The 14,664-nt window shown below is 45.4% G+C and overlaps 1 protein-coding gene across 3 annotated transcripts in view; it reads right to left on the reverse strand.

Annotated features, from left to right (window-relative positions):
- ACY1 (aminoacylase 1) overlaps positions 1–6,080 on the reverse strand; it is a 34,129-nt gene extending 28,049 nt beyond the window's left edge. Inside the window, exons 1-2 of one of the 3 annotated variants that reach the window (XM_048490859.1) lie at positions 5,988–6,080; positions 4,146–4,275 (exon numbers count right to left, since the gene is read on the reverse strand). In XM_048490859.1, the coding sequence (XP_048346816.1) occupies positions 4,146–4,263 (118 nt within the window). In that variant the 5' untranslated portion in view covers positions 4,264–4,275; positions 5,988–6,080. Of the gene's footprint in view, positions 1–4,145; positions 4,276–5,825 lie in introns of all 3 variants that reach the window. The other 2 variants (XM_048490858.1, XM_048490856.1) reach the window with 2 other exon arrangements.
- Positions 6,081–14,664: the final 8,584 nt, after the last annotated feature.

The raw sequence follows: 14,664 nt of genomic DNA on the forward strand, positions 1-14,664 counted from the left end.
CAGTCTAACTAAATACACATATTGCAAGCAGTTATTGCACAACACACACTAATAATGTTTAGAGTTTATATAGCACTTGCACATGCTGGAAAAACTTCATGCACGGTAACTTGCTGTTAACCTAAGATAAATCCTGTTATACAGGCTAGTATTATCCCCATATTGTGGGACAGTGGGTGCTGGGCCTGAAAGAGTGGCCTATCTAAGGTCACCTAGTTAGTCTGTAGAAGAGGTAACCTTTGAACCAGGGGTCCCCAAACTTTTTAAACAGGGGGCCAGTTCACGCATGGCCAGAGCCCAGCCGGGGGCCGGACCAAGTGCCGCCCGCGGGGGGGGGGGCGCCATCCATCCGCCCTCGACCCGCCCCTGGCCGAGCCCCCCACCCCCGCGGTCCCCTTCCAATCAGGCCCTGAAGCTCCGCCGCCTTTCTCTCTCCCCCTTTGCCGCATTGGTACGGTCCCCTCCGGCCCTTGGAATGAGCAGCGAGTCGCCCGCGCTTGAGGCTGTTTGTAAACCTGCGGGTCGGGGTGCCAAGCTCCAGGGGCCACCTTTCTCTCTCCCCCCCTTGCTGCATTGGTACGGTCCCCTCCAGCCGCTTGGAATGAGCAGCGAGTCGCCCGTGCTTAATGCTGTTTGTAAACCTGGGGAAAAGGAGATAGAGAAGGGGGAGATCCGCTTCTGCCCAGCGGGCCGGATAAATGTCTTCCGGGGGCCTGATTTGGCCCCCGGGCCGTAGTTTGGGGACCCCTGCTTTGAACTATGGACCTTCCAGAGCACAACCTATACTCTTTGCCATAAGGCTTCATCAGTGGAATAATCGCATAGTACATTGTGGTATAGTCGTTAAGAGCAGGTGGATTCTAATCTGGAGAACCGGGTTTGATTCCCCACTCCTCCACCTGAGTGGTGGAAGATTATCTGGTGAACCAGATGTATTTCCGCACTCCCTACTGGGTGACCTTGGGCTAGTCACAGATCTTCAGAACTCTCTCAGCCCCACCTACCTCACAAGGTATCTGTTGTGGGGAGAGAAAGGGAAAGGAGCTTGGAAGCCACCTTGAATCTCCTTACAGGAGAGAAAGATGAGGTATAAATCCAAACTACTACTACTCTTCTTTATTTTAGTTTAACAGCCATACACCCATTTTTAAAACTTTTGACAGCAAAGTACAAAATAGAATTTTGCCACATCCATTAGACAGTTTTGAGAATAATCATGTAGCCTATGTTTCAATTTCTGTGTTGCTCTAAAACCTGTACCTACCTAACTCTGTCTGCCCAAGCTCCAGTGCAGGCATCCCAAAAACTGCCTGGGGTCACAAAGTGCAGACAGGTCCAAGCCCTAAGTGGCATAGGAGATTATGGGCTCCCTGATTTATTGGTCTGTGACTGCAAATAAATGCTATTTATTATAAATAGGCTCCTGGATCTATACTGGTACCACTGGGGTCCAAGCAAACCCCAAAAAGGTTCTGCATGGACTCCACCAGCTGCAGTGCTGGAGGAAGAGATTGGAGTACTGTGCTCAGAGCAACATAATACCTTGTGGAACCACCCTACCCAAGCTTGCTTAGTCACAGCAAAGTGTAATTGTCTTAAGAAGCAGATCATGATTATTACTTAGATAACGAAGCATAATCCAGTAATTAAGTAACTCCTGGTGCACTTTCATTTTTGACATGTAACTTACATGTTTCCAGATGCTGAAAGTGTTTCCCACAAGTTATAGTGTTATTCACAGTATTGAGGGATTTTGAACATCATGCACCCATGTGATTTACTGCTGGAGAATCTGGCCCCTAAAAATGCACCTGGGCTGTGCCATTTCACATAGCATGGGGGAAAGGGGGGGGAAGCGTTGTGTTCCTCAATGCAAAAAAGAAATCATCCACAGAGCCTACTCCACAAAAGGCTCGTTCTCTTTGAGTAAGTTTTTTTAATTAACAGGAACATTCCATTATGCAAGCCACATGTGCACTATGAAGAGGTACAACCAGGACACAGCCTTCCCAACTCAGTGCACAGAAAACCCAAGAGACCTGCATACTAACAGGATTAAAACAATTATACCCTCGGCTTCCTTCCTCTGACACTGTTCTTCATTAGTGTTGGATTTGGATATGAGAAAGTCAGATTCAAATCTCTGCTCAGCTGTGATGCTCACTTGGTGGTCTTGGGCAACTGACTTTTAATCCTTTTCATGAGCTCAAATCCCAGTCAAATGGGAAGAGAGTGCTATTTCCTTACATGGTAGCCATTTTATCCTACAATCTGAGTGTCAGAAGTTCTCTAAATCTGTGAGAGAACCGGGATTAATAATGAAAGATTGCCAGCAAGTCTCACATCATTTTATATTACTATTATTGTTGGCTATTATAGGTCACTGCACCTAGAAGCTGTCGCTTGCCATTCTTATCCACAAGACTGTGAGACTGTCCTCGACAACGTCATGGACCTTTTCAGTGACAGCTGTGACCCTATGGAATGTGCCCCTCAAGGAAAGGTGCAAAGACTCTGTAAGACAGCCTTATCCCAGAAAGATTTTTCTTTGCTTTCTGAGTTCTGGTGCTGGGTTAGTGTTTTCTTTCTGACAGTTTTTGCTTGGCACGCAGGTTTGGATTGTAGCGTATAGATGGCTTTATAAGCAACTGTTTTAAATGACTATTGAGAAGGAGGCATGTAAAATAAATACTATTAATTATCTGTCATATTGGTTGCATGTTTTCAAACTAAATAACATCATCTTTTAAAAAAACCTTTCTTCTGGGTTATTATAAGGCAATGAGATACAAATGTAACAAATAAATAACAAAACGCATACATGAAAAAGGTTCTTCTACCCAGAAAAATTCAGCCTTTATTTCCAAAGATAGGTGACAAATGGCATAAATAAAACACTGCTAGACCAAACAACAGTAAATACTTTTCTTTCAAATGACTGCGGTTGTGTGCAGTCATTTCTTAAAAATGAGACACTTCATGTAAGTCCAATCTGCAGCCTGGTCTAGACATATACGATAATGAAGATAATGGCAGAAAAGGTCATACCACCTTTAAAAAAATGCTGTAAATAGAAAATTAGAACAGCAAGAAACAGATTGGGCATTTCTCCCTCATGTGCTGGATTTCTACTTGCATGGAGATTTTTTAAAGAGAAGGAACACTTAAAACACTCTCATTTGGCTATCATGTAGCAATCATTTAGGTTTCTACTACCTCATTCTACCTCAGGCCAGGTCATTGACTGCTCAAAAATCAATCAATATGGATAAATCAAATCTTAATACACCTTGGTTATATGTTGTTCTTAAGAACAGAGCAATTGAAGGCATGAGATGAGAGGATTCCCTCCTCACTCTTCATAACAAGCTTCAGATAAAGTGACATTTGGAGTTTGTTAACATGAGAGCAAAATGTATATAGCCAGAAAATGAATATATACAATGACACATACCCAGCCAAGTTGAGACAGACATGTGGAAAAAACTGCAGAACTGTATTCGCAGCAACCAGTATCAAATAAAAGACCCCAATAATTATAATTATATCCTGGGTTAAATATTCTGTAGCATAGTGGTTAAAGGGTCAGACTAGGATCTGGGAAACTCAGAAACTCAGAATCATAGAAGCTTGCTGGGTGATCTTGAGCCAGTCACACAAACATAGTCCTGATCTTAGCTAGTATTTGGATGGGAAACTCCAAGGAATACCATAAGTGTGATGTGGAGACAATGGCAAACCACCTCTGAACATCTCTTGCCTTTGAAATCCCTACAGTCACCAAAGCTCAGTTGTGACTTGTCAGCATGCACACATACATATTCCTCCTGAGAGCTGAGTTCCAAATGAATGGACTTTCCCCCCTCACCCTTTTAAAAATGAAGCTTAGCCTCTCTGTATAAGGCACATGCATTGAATACATCAAGGTTAGGATGGATAATTTAGTGGAATCAGTTTGTTTTGTTCATTTTGGCTATTGAAGGAAAAACACTACTGACTGCACAAGCAGTAAACAAGCAGTATACTGACTGCACAAGCAGTCAGTGCTCCAATTGGCTGCTCACTTCCAGCAAAGGACTGGTAGTGACACCCATCAAATCAATTGTAGAACCAAAATGAAGGGAGAAAAAAATCAGCCTCCATACCATAATCAGGCTCTGGTTGGACAGTCTTGATTCTCAAGTACTCCCGGAAAAGATTGACGGATGGGTCTTCCTTGGGGTCCTTCTCTCCTAGCTTTTTAGAGTCTTTCTCTGGCAGCATGTTGGCCGAGTCCTGTGTAAAATGAGCAAAAGGAAAAGTGGGAATGAGAAGTAGGGGGGAAACACCTCTGTTCCTCATACGCTGTTTAGAGTGGAATGTATTGCTACAGGTAATAACATGTATGAGCTACACTCAATTCCAGCTGTGTCTTCTATTTCACTTCAGAGGTTAAAGCAACAGGAGGAAATTGCCATCTGTCACCAAGTGGCACAAGCAATTTATCAGTTATTTCAAACTTACCCTGGAAAGGCTTTGCTCCAAAATCATAACAGTTCAAAAGACATCCCTCCACAGCATTCACTACAAAGCTGAGTTCAGCCACAGGAGGGAAATCGTCAAAGTGTTCAAAAGAGTCTTGACTGAGGGTTTCTTTCCATTCTGCAACCCCTCATATTATAAAGGCCACAAAAATTCTGTATCTTCCACAGCAGCCACACCTGGAGAGGATTTCTGCTACTGAGCTATAAGGCTTGGCTTGAAGACAGCTTTTACTATAGAAATAAGAAACTGATACAACTGATAGAGTAACTGATGATGTGTTTGCATGGAACTCTGTGAAGACCTTCAAATTGCTATCAGGCAAAAGGCCCATGAATGTTACATACACAAAAGTCTACCAAACCGACTTTACAACCTAGTGTTCCTGACACAGACTCTATGCCTGTAACAGCCACATTCAGGGCAGAAACTGCATACCCAGAGCCTTGCTTTATAGTACGGGAGAATGCTGCACCTGTTGAATTTTTGCATATTGGGTGGCTTTGAAAAAGAACGTTATGCAGAGGGAAAGGTGACATGTTGGAAGCATAAGCCTAACAGGTGGGTTCAAAACACACTTTGGGGCAATTGTAAAATCAGTGCATGCTCTGTCTCTTTCACAAAATTATTGCAGTGGCTTGAGTGGAAGGAAGGTATACAGGAGGAATGGAACTGACGGAAATAAGTGCAATCTTTTGGAAAAGATGCATTAAAGAAAAAAACTCTAGCCACTCACTCACCTACTGGAAAAAAATAACAGAGACTATCAATTTAAAAAAAAAAACCTGGACCCCAATGAGTAAAATAATGAAAGTAATTGTGGGCTGTTAACTTTTGTAATGTTGCAAGGAGTATAAGCAGGAAGGGGGGGGGGGGAGAGAGAACAGAGCAAAGCTTATAAGAAGTCATGGATTGGGAGAGAAACTTTTGGGATTAAGCAACGTGGATTTAACCATGGAGATGCAGAAGGCTGGGAGATGTATAGGGAACTGGAGGTAGAGAGGTATAATAGAAGAAAACAAAATTCGGGAAAACTAAAAACCGGTTCGAGAGGAAGGGAGACCAGAGCATGGAAATGGGCAGCGAAGAAAAAGGGGGGAAGAAGGTGATGTGGGGATGGGCAATTAAATGGGAAGGTTCAGGTCTATGACTGGGTGTGTCAATGGGGAGGGGAGGAAGGAGACGGGCGGCTGTGACTCTCAGCGATGAAGTCTCCTGCGCAGGGCCACTGCAGGGCAACCCTCCCCCTTCCCTTGGCAGAGTGTTTTCCTCCCTTCTCCACCGCAGCCTGCCTGCCTGCCTACCTTCCCTGTCCCGGCGCAGCTGTTAAGTAAACAAGTTGTTCTGCAGGCACCTCGAGAGCGCGGGCAATCCGGCTTCTTCCTTCTCCCTCCCGCAGGCAAAGGGCCGCAGGCGGTGCCAGGGGTGCTGCTCCCGGCCGCTTCCAAGCTGGTCTGCTCACTCACCTCCCCGCTAGCCTTAGCCAGCGCCTCGCGCCAGCCCTCTTCGCCGAGTCCGCCGCACTCGCGCGGGGACAGCCCTGCCTCCCGCCCGCCCGTTGGCCTCATCCAGGGCCACTCCCCCAGGCAGCCCTGCCCTGCCCCGTCCCGAGCCGGCCAGGGGCCTTCTGCAGCCACCCATGCCAGAGGCAGAGCGCTGTGCTTGCAAAAGTCTTGCAGAGCATGCGGGCGGGAGGGAGGAGAAGGGAGCGGGTTAGGGTTACTCAGTGAGGGCAGGAAAGCGCTATCTATGCAGGGCTTCTTCTTCCTCTACGTGCCTCTGGCTGACCTTGAAAAGAAGTCCCCAGGCTTACTCCCCACACGGAAGTGACAGCTGCGTTCCCTTCCCTCCCGGATCAGACGAATGAAGCCTGGCTGCAAGACCCAGGAGTCAGACCGTGCTACACTGAACACTTTGCCGCTTAGACCCGCGCCTTGGTTCTTGGCTGCAGGCTGCTGCTTAAGGACTGCCATATAAAACAGTGGAATCAACTGGGTTTAGGCCAACATCTGTCTTTTGAGTTTCAGTGCACTCTGCAGAATGGTGACAAGACCCACAATAATAACACTTAGCACTTGTGCAGCACTGTTCAGTTGTTCAAAGAACTAGACGTACGTCAACTTCTTGTAAACCTTGCAGCAGTCCAAAAGGTATGTAATGGGTCTTTACAGCAAGGCAGATTATTTCTCAGAGATGTGGAAACAGTGGTTTGTTAGGACAAGAAAAGGATTACTATTACTGATCAGAAATAATAGGACAACTTTGTTCTGGAAATGCAGGCCTAGAAATCCCCTTCAGGACAGGTCCTCAGGCTTTCAGACTTCTCAAGGCCAACCTGAGTCTACACTCACACTTGGTTACAATATTATCCTCACTGTAGGAGATACAGGGGCTGAAAATGCCACCTTAGCCAGTACTGTTCCTACCATATTACTGAGGTATTTGTCGCTTCCACAAATAGTCATTTATATGCTTTCAGAATGTTGGTAAAGAAGCACCTATTTTTGCTGGCCTTTGGCTGAAGAAATGGTTTCCCCCCTACTGTGTTGTAACCCACCCTGAGACCTTTGAGTATAGGGCGGAATAAAAATACATATAAATAAAGTAATACAGAATTGTCATTACTTGATCACTCAGTTTTATCAGAGAATCCAGACAACACTATTGGCAGGCAGCTTTCATTCTAGCATTTTCCTAAGAATCCTGAACAATTTTGCATTAACAATACATAGGGTTTTTTTCAATTGCTGCACACTACCCCTGGCATGTACAATGTATATCCCCAGAAGAAAGAAGAGGCTTGCTTTCTATTACTCAGCACAACCCACAACAAAACCGCACTGCCTATATTTAATGCATAATAGATTTTTCAGTAAGTAACTTTTGGAGATGTGATTTCATGTGACACAAACTCTGCTTCTCAATTATTTATAAATAGAAATTCATGCAGAGGTTGATAACAATCAAAATGGCCCAACTGCCAAGATTGGTCATGTCTTTCTTGCAGCTTCCCTAGTCTATAAATCTTCAGATGCCACTTTTCTCACTACTCTTCCTTCTGTTCGCCATACCACTCTAGATGGGGGTGTCCATAAGCAGAGCACCCAAAAGGCATGCTGCATTTAAGGCATTCCTTAAATGAAATTTCACAAAAGTTTCTTGCATATACAGGCAGCAGAGGGGGGTGCATGTAAAAATCAATTTCAGTTCACTGCTCACTGGTAGAGCAGTATGATGTGAGGTTAGATTGCCAGACAAGGATCTGATCAACATTGGTTCACAAATCCCTGTTTAGATGTGAAACTTACTAGGGAGACATGGGACAGTCACTCAGAGCATCATCTATTTCACAGGACTGTTGCATGGCCAGGAGGAGGAACCATGCATAATACCCCAACTTTCTTGAAAAAAAGAACAGTATGAAAAAAAATACCTTATGATTTGAAACAAAATATTTCCCAGGCAGGCTGTACACATGTTCAAACAGCCAGCAGTATGACACAGGGACTATAAAAGAAGAAAGTATAAGGAACCAACTTAACACTTTTCTGATGTTTGGGGAAATGGCAAGAATTTTTAAAATATATATATATTTCACAGCACTGAATATAATATAATATATATTCACACTAGGTTTAAAATGTAAGTTTTAATTGCAGAGATGATCATAAATCCTACCAGCATCCCATGCAGCTCTCAAGTCCAAAGGAGAGTTGGCTGGCACAGTGATCCATCCATTGCGAGCATGCGCCACCTTTGCTGCATTGGGGTGATGGCCTCTAGGCATGCATACTCATAGTCAACAAAATGATTTTTAAGGGCCAGATAAGTTATGAGTCCCATAATTTTCAAAGCACCAGAGACTGAGGTAAACCACAGGTACAACTGGCCTCTGGGGTGACAGATGATGCCACATGGTTCAGAGCCAGAGTGGTAGTTAAGAGCAGGTGGATTCTAATCTGGAGAACTAGGTTGGATTCCTACTCCTCCACCTGAGTGGCAGAGGCTTATCTGGTGAACCAGATGTGTTTCCACACTCCTACATTCTTGTTGGGTGACCCTGAACTAGTTACAATTCTTCAGAACTCTCTCAGCCCCACTTACCTCACAAGATATCTGTTGTGGGGAGAGGAGGGGAAAGGAGCTTGTAAGCCACCTTGAGTCTCCTTACAGGAGAGAAAGGTGGAATATAAATCCAAACCCTTCTTCATTTGAGGAAGCAGCCAAGTTCAGGAAGGCAGCTCAACTTCCTCATTTTTCAATGGGATATATCCCAATCATGCAAATATGCCACCTTACTGGGTTTAACATACATAGTGTAAAACCTAAAATTCTTGCCTGTTCTTGTATGAATGCATAAGTATTCATTTTCCTGTTAGCAAGTTATAGATCACTTATGAGACTGGGGAACATTCAGAAAAGCACTCAACAAAATGTTGCCAGGATGTTTGGCTTATCCTGATTGAACTGGCTTGTTTTTTTACCTTGTTCACCACTAACCTTTGCTCTCCTGAAAGCTCACTGACGGGAAATAGCACTCTTCTTCTTAATTTCAACATCAAGAAGTGTGAAACTAGCAGCCTTAGGGGTCTGAGATGCACTCACATGTGACCACATTGCAGCAATTGGGGGCAATGACCTACAGTGCCATGTTAGGTTTTCTCTTTAAATTATTAGCTAGTCTCCACACTGCTCACACAATACATAATGAATGGGAATTCTTTTACTCAGTGCTGTGAAAAGCCTGTCCAGTTCTCTGGATGCACTTTGATAATTAACATAATACTTCATACATCTGATCAAATGGGGTCTGGCTCCTAAAACACAACACAGAGGTTAATCTTTAAGGTGCTACAAGATTCTTGTGCTACTTTGGCTGAAACAGATTAGCATAGCTATCCTTTTAGAACTTTATAACTAAATACTTAAAGCTCACTGCCCTCAGTTACAATACAAAAGCTATACAATATCTTTTATTAAGACCACAAAAACAAAACTTGCACAATCATTTTGTATTATTGTGGGAAGTCTATACAATATTTCACGGCTTTTGTTTTTGGATTTGCTTCGGATTGACATGACTGGCCACTTGCATTGATATAATTTGTCTTGAAAGAGACCCTTTGTCTTCAGGTTGCATTCTATGCACCATCTTTAGACAAATATTAATCTAGAAGACAAACTGATGTCAACTGGCCATCAGTTATAGATAGCCTATAGATAATAAAACATGTAGGGAGAGGGAAGTACCCCTTCTCTCTGCAGTTCCCATCTTCCTCAAATACATGCATGGAACTGGCATGAGATTGGAAGCAACCAGAAGCCCGATCGTTGTTTCCAGGGTGAGGCTGCCAATGAAGCCCCTTTCACATCTAGCAGGCCTACCGACATTTCAGTCATATGCTTTTCAGTGCATGTGTATGTAAAAGATAAAGGCATCTGTCCCTACTGCCAGACAAATGCCCCACAGACACAAAACACGGACACACACAGAGGAACACAAGCCCTTCCTGGTTTTGCAGCCTATCTTTGTCTAACAGGTTGGGAAGAAGATGTGGGAGGCAGCAGCTTCAGAACCCAGCTCATGCCAACAAGAGGCCAGAAGACAGGTGGGCAGCAGGAAACTTCATAGAAAATACAGCTCAAGTTCATACCCATTAAACATGTACTTTCTTCCCGCAAATTCTTCCTCCTAGAGCTAAGTACCAGAGCTAAGTACTCTGCCAATCAGAGGCAGCTATATTTAATATATTTTTTAAAGAAAGCTAGATAGGGCTTTTATTTCTAATAATGGGGTTACCATATTTCCAGTGGGATGTGGGTACCCTCTGCCTTGTGAATCCCCCTAAGCAGAGCTGAAAGGGACCAAAATAATAATCTAGTCCAAATCTCCACTTAAGGACAGACCTCTCCCTCATCCAGGTTTTTCTGAACCTTGTAGACCTTCTACAAGCATGTTCTTACATGTACTGTGTGTACATACAAAAGCAATATGGTCAAAAGCAATATATTGGCATGAATGTTGCATAGCCCAAGACCTCCTCGGGTTACAGCAATGATACCACTCAACAGTCAACATAATGTCAGTCCTGCCTGCAAGAGGGCCTGCTTACCTGACAGCAGAACAAGACCTGAAGAAGAGCTGGTGAGCTGTGGCCTGCACCTATGGCCACAGGGAGTGAGTGAAAGTCCTTCCCCACCTGTGGAGGGTGGGGCCTGGCAGCTATATAAAACACTGCAGCAGCGGTCAGAGGACAGCAGCACAAGGGCGCTGCCTGTTGTCGGCCTGTTTGGGGTAGGGCTGGGGGATCCATGTCGGAGCCGGGCTAAGATGCCCACTCAAAGCAATACAACCTGAACCTGTTTCCTGGGGAGAGACTGGCCACTATGGGGGCCGATAAACGGTCAGAGATCCAAGTTCTTATAGGGTGGGGAAGGAATGAGAGAAGGGGGTTGAGACAATATATGACTTGTCCCCGTTCTGATCTCATTCCTGTTCCCAGACCTGAGAGTTGTGGGCAAGGAATTTTCCCTGCTTCATCATTGGTGTTGATGAATGCCAGGTCCATCAACAATAAGATCAGTGTACTCATGAATTTTCTCAAGGACCAGCAGATGGACCTGGCTTGCATCACGGAAACCTGGGTTAAGGAGGGCAAGACAGTTGCTCTGAGGGTGCTGGCACCTCCAGGTTTCACATGCCTTCACCAGTGCCAAACACAGGGCAGGGGGACAATCTTCACCTGTGATTCTATTCCCTTTCGGGCAATTCCTGTGCCGTCAGTCTCCAGGATAGAGTGTGTTGGTCTGATTGAGGGGTGTGTGTGGCCTTGGAGAGGCTGACTGTCCTTTTGGTGTACTGGCTGCCTAGTGCACCGACAGGCAGCCTGTCCCAGCTGCTGGAGGATGTCTTGGAGTGGACGTTGTGGTTCCCCAGGCAAATCATCCTAGGGGACTTTAACGTCTATGTGGATATGGCCTCGTGCCATGCAGCTCTGGATCTAGCGTCATCCATGGCGGCACTTGGCCTCTCTCTTGTCAACACTGGTCCCACACATCAGGCAGGTCACACCCTGAATTTGATTTTTGGGGTGGGAATAGATATGGTCATATCCTCTATTAGTAGAGTTGGTCCAATCATTTCACCCTGAGGGTTTGGGTGGAGTTACCATCCTATCCCAATCTAGGAGATAAGATTTTAGCTCACCTGTGGAGATTTATGGATCCACTTGGTTTCCAGAATGCTCTGCAGGACCCTATGCCCACTGGCGCCCTCAATGAGCAAGTTGATGACTGGTACTCCAGGCTGTCTGATGCCATCGAGTTAATTGCTCCCCGCCATCCTCTGCTCTCTCATCCCTGGTGTGCTCCCTGGTATACAGAGGAGTTACATTCGAGAAAACGAGAGCTCAGACGACTTGAGAGAGTGTGGAGGAAAAATCCCAATGAGGCATCAAGAATAACTTATAGGATGCTTATGAAAGTCTATAAGTTGGCGATAAAGGGGCCAAGAAAGATTACTTTGCCTCCTCTATTGGCAAAGTATGCTCTCACCCAGCACAATTGTTTTGTATAATTTGGTCATTAGCGTCCCTAAATGAGGGCTCAAAACAAGGATTTGGCTATAAGCTGTGAGGCATTTTCGAGCTTTTTTGCAGATAAAATCTCCATGCTCTGCTGAGATCTTCCTGCCACAATTGATACAATTAGCGAACCAGAGGCCCCTTGGCCATCTTCCAGTTCAATCCTGGAACATTTTTCTCTACTCTCACAGACTGATGTAGACAGGGTCATAGCTGCTGTTAAACCTACTACCTGACCTCTGGATCTGTGCCCCTCTTGGCTGACAAAGGCCAGTCTAGAGGGGCTATAAGGGCACCTGTTGGATATCATCAATCTCTCCCTTGAGCAAGGAGAGTTTCCAGGTTGGCTGAAGGAGGCAGCGGTCTGCCCACTCTTGAAAAGTCAATTTTTGGATCCTAGCGATCTGGCCAATTACCGCCTAGTTTTGAATCTTTTGTTTCTGAGGAAGGTAATTGAGCAGCTACAGGCTTGGTGTTGGAGCAGCTACAGACTTTTCTCAGTGCTGGATCTCTTCCAGTCTGGCTTCTGTGCTGGGCATGGGATGGAGACTGTGCTGGTTGTCATCACAGATCAACTCTGCTTACAGGTTGATCGAAGTGGGTCAGTGCTGCAGGTATTTAGATCTTACCACAGCATTTGACATGGTCAGTCATATCTTTTGACCCACTGCCTCACTAACATGGGGATTCGGGGCACAGTTTTATGCTGGTTGGCCTCGCTTCTCTGTGGTCAGGGACAGCAGGTGATGTGTGGGGGCAGGACCTCCCAGCAGAGCCCTATCATATGTGGGGTACCACAGGGAGCTCTCTTGTCCCCACTGTTATTTAACATCTATATGCATCCCCTCACTCAGCTGGTGTGGAGCTTTGGGCTGAGTTGTCACTAGTATGCTGATTGCACTCAGCTCATTCTGTTGATGGAGGGCCAGCCAGCCACCGCCCTTGCAGCTCTCTAGCACTATTTGGAGGCAGTAGTTGGTTGGCTGAGGCAGAGTAGATTGAGATTAAATCCAGCAAAAATGGAGGTCCTGTGGGTAGGTCGGGGGGGGGGGGGGAGCAGAGTTCCAGCTGTCAACATTGGACCAACACTGGCCCTTAAAGTGGCTACTTCAGACAAGAGCCTGGGAGTCCATCTGGAGCCGTCCTTGTCAATGGAGGCCCAGATGGCCCATACAGCAAGGGTGGCATTTTTCCACCTTCGCCAGGCGAAGTGACTGGTTCTGTATCTCTCCCGTAGCGACCTGGCCACAGTGATCTATGCAACAGTCACCTCTTGGCTGAACTATTGTAGCTCTCTCTATGCTGGTCTTCCCTTGTCACTGATTCAGCATTTTAAAACTGGTTCAGTATGCGGTGGCACAGCTCCTGTCTGAAGTTTTGCCATGGGAGCAAATTACACCGGTGCTCTGGGAGCTACACTGGCTACCAGTGAAGGTCCAAACCAGGTTCAAGGTGTTGGGTTTTAACCTTTAGTGGGCTGGGACCCTCTTATCTTATGGACTGGCTTTCCCCTTATTGCCCCACACATGTCCTCCGATCAGTGGAGGCAAATCTACTGGCGACCCCTGGCCCCCCTGTGCTGTGACTGGCCTCAAGTAGGACCAGGGCTTTTATGGTTCTGGCCCCAGCCTGGTGGAACACTCTACCTACCTTTTATGACTTTGGCCCCAGTCTGGTGGAACACTCCATCAGGGCCCTACTTCCATCAGGGCCCTGCGAGACTTGAAAGAGTTCCACAGGGCCTGTGAAACAGAGCTGTTCCACCAGGCATTTGATTGAGAGCGCCTCATCAATTGGCCTCCACGTAACATCAGCCAGTCTCTCTTCAGGAAAGGGTGGGAGAGAGTTGTGAGGAATGCTGCCAGCTATAGGATTTAGTGTACTGTATTTTTAATGCATTTTATTAGTGTGTATTTGAATGTATTTTATTAATGTATTTTATTTTAATCTTGAATGTAAGCCGTTCTGAGCCCTATGGGGGAGAGCAGCATACAAGTTTGATTAAATAAATAAATAAACACTCTCCCCACCTCCAGGTTCCCAGGCAGATTTCCAAACTCCCTATTGTTATATGCTGCATTTCCCAGAACCTCTCGAGGTCACTGTCCTCATTCAACGCTACTGCACCATATCCTGAATTTTAAGTATCTTCTGGCAGCTCTGCTGTGTGCACGCCTGAGCTCTGTTCCAAAAAAGTTAGCAGCCAACTTCCAAGGAGAAGTTGGAAGGTTCCACTTCTACAAAAGCCATTGGGGGCAATGCAGTGACTTGCCCTTCTTATTCATTACAAGAGGTTCAAGCATAACAAACACCAAACAGTATTAAACAGTGGACAGCAAGACTTGAATATGATAAACTTTTGGAGCCCATTTTGCATGGGATACAGGCATGTGGCCTAAGAAAAAGGAATGAGTGGAAAAGTTTTTGATACATTTAAGTAATGTACCTACCTGACGGATGTTTCTTGAGAGGAACTCACTGCACTGGAGCAAGGAGGAACTTGACTTTATACCTCTGTGTAAATGTCTGCTGTTACATATAAGATGTCCATGGCTTTTAA

The sequence above is a fragment of the Sphaerodactylus townsendi genome, linkage group LG03 (genome assembly GCF_021028975.2).
Source record: "Sphaerodactylus townsendi isolate TG3544 linkage group LG03, MPM_Stown_v2.3, whole genome shotgun sequence".
NCBI lineage: Eukaryota > Metazoa > Chordata > Lepidosauria > Squamata > Sphaerodactylidae > Sphaerodactylus > Sphaerodactylus townsendi.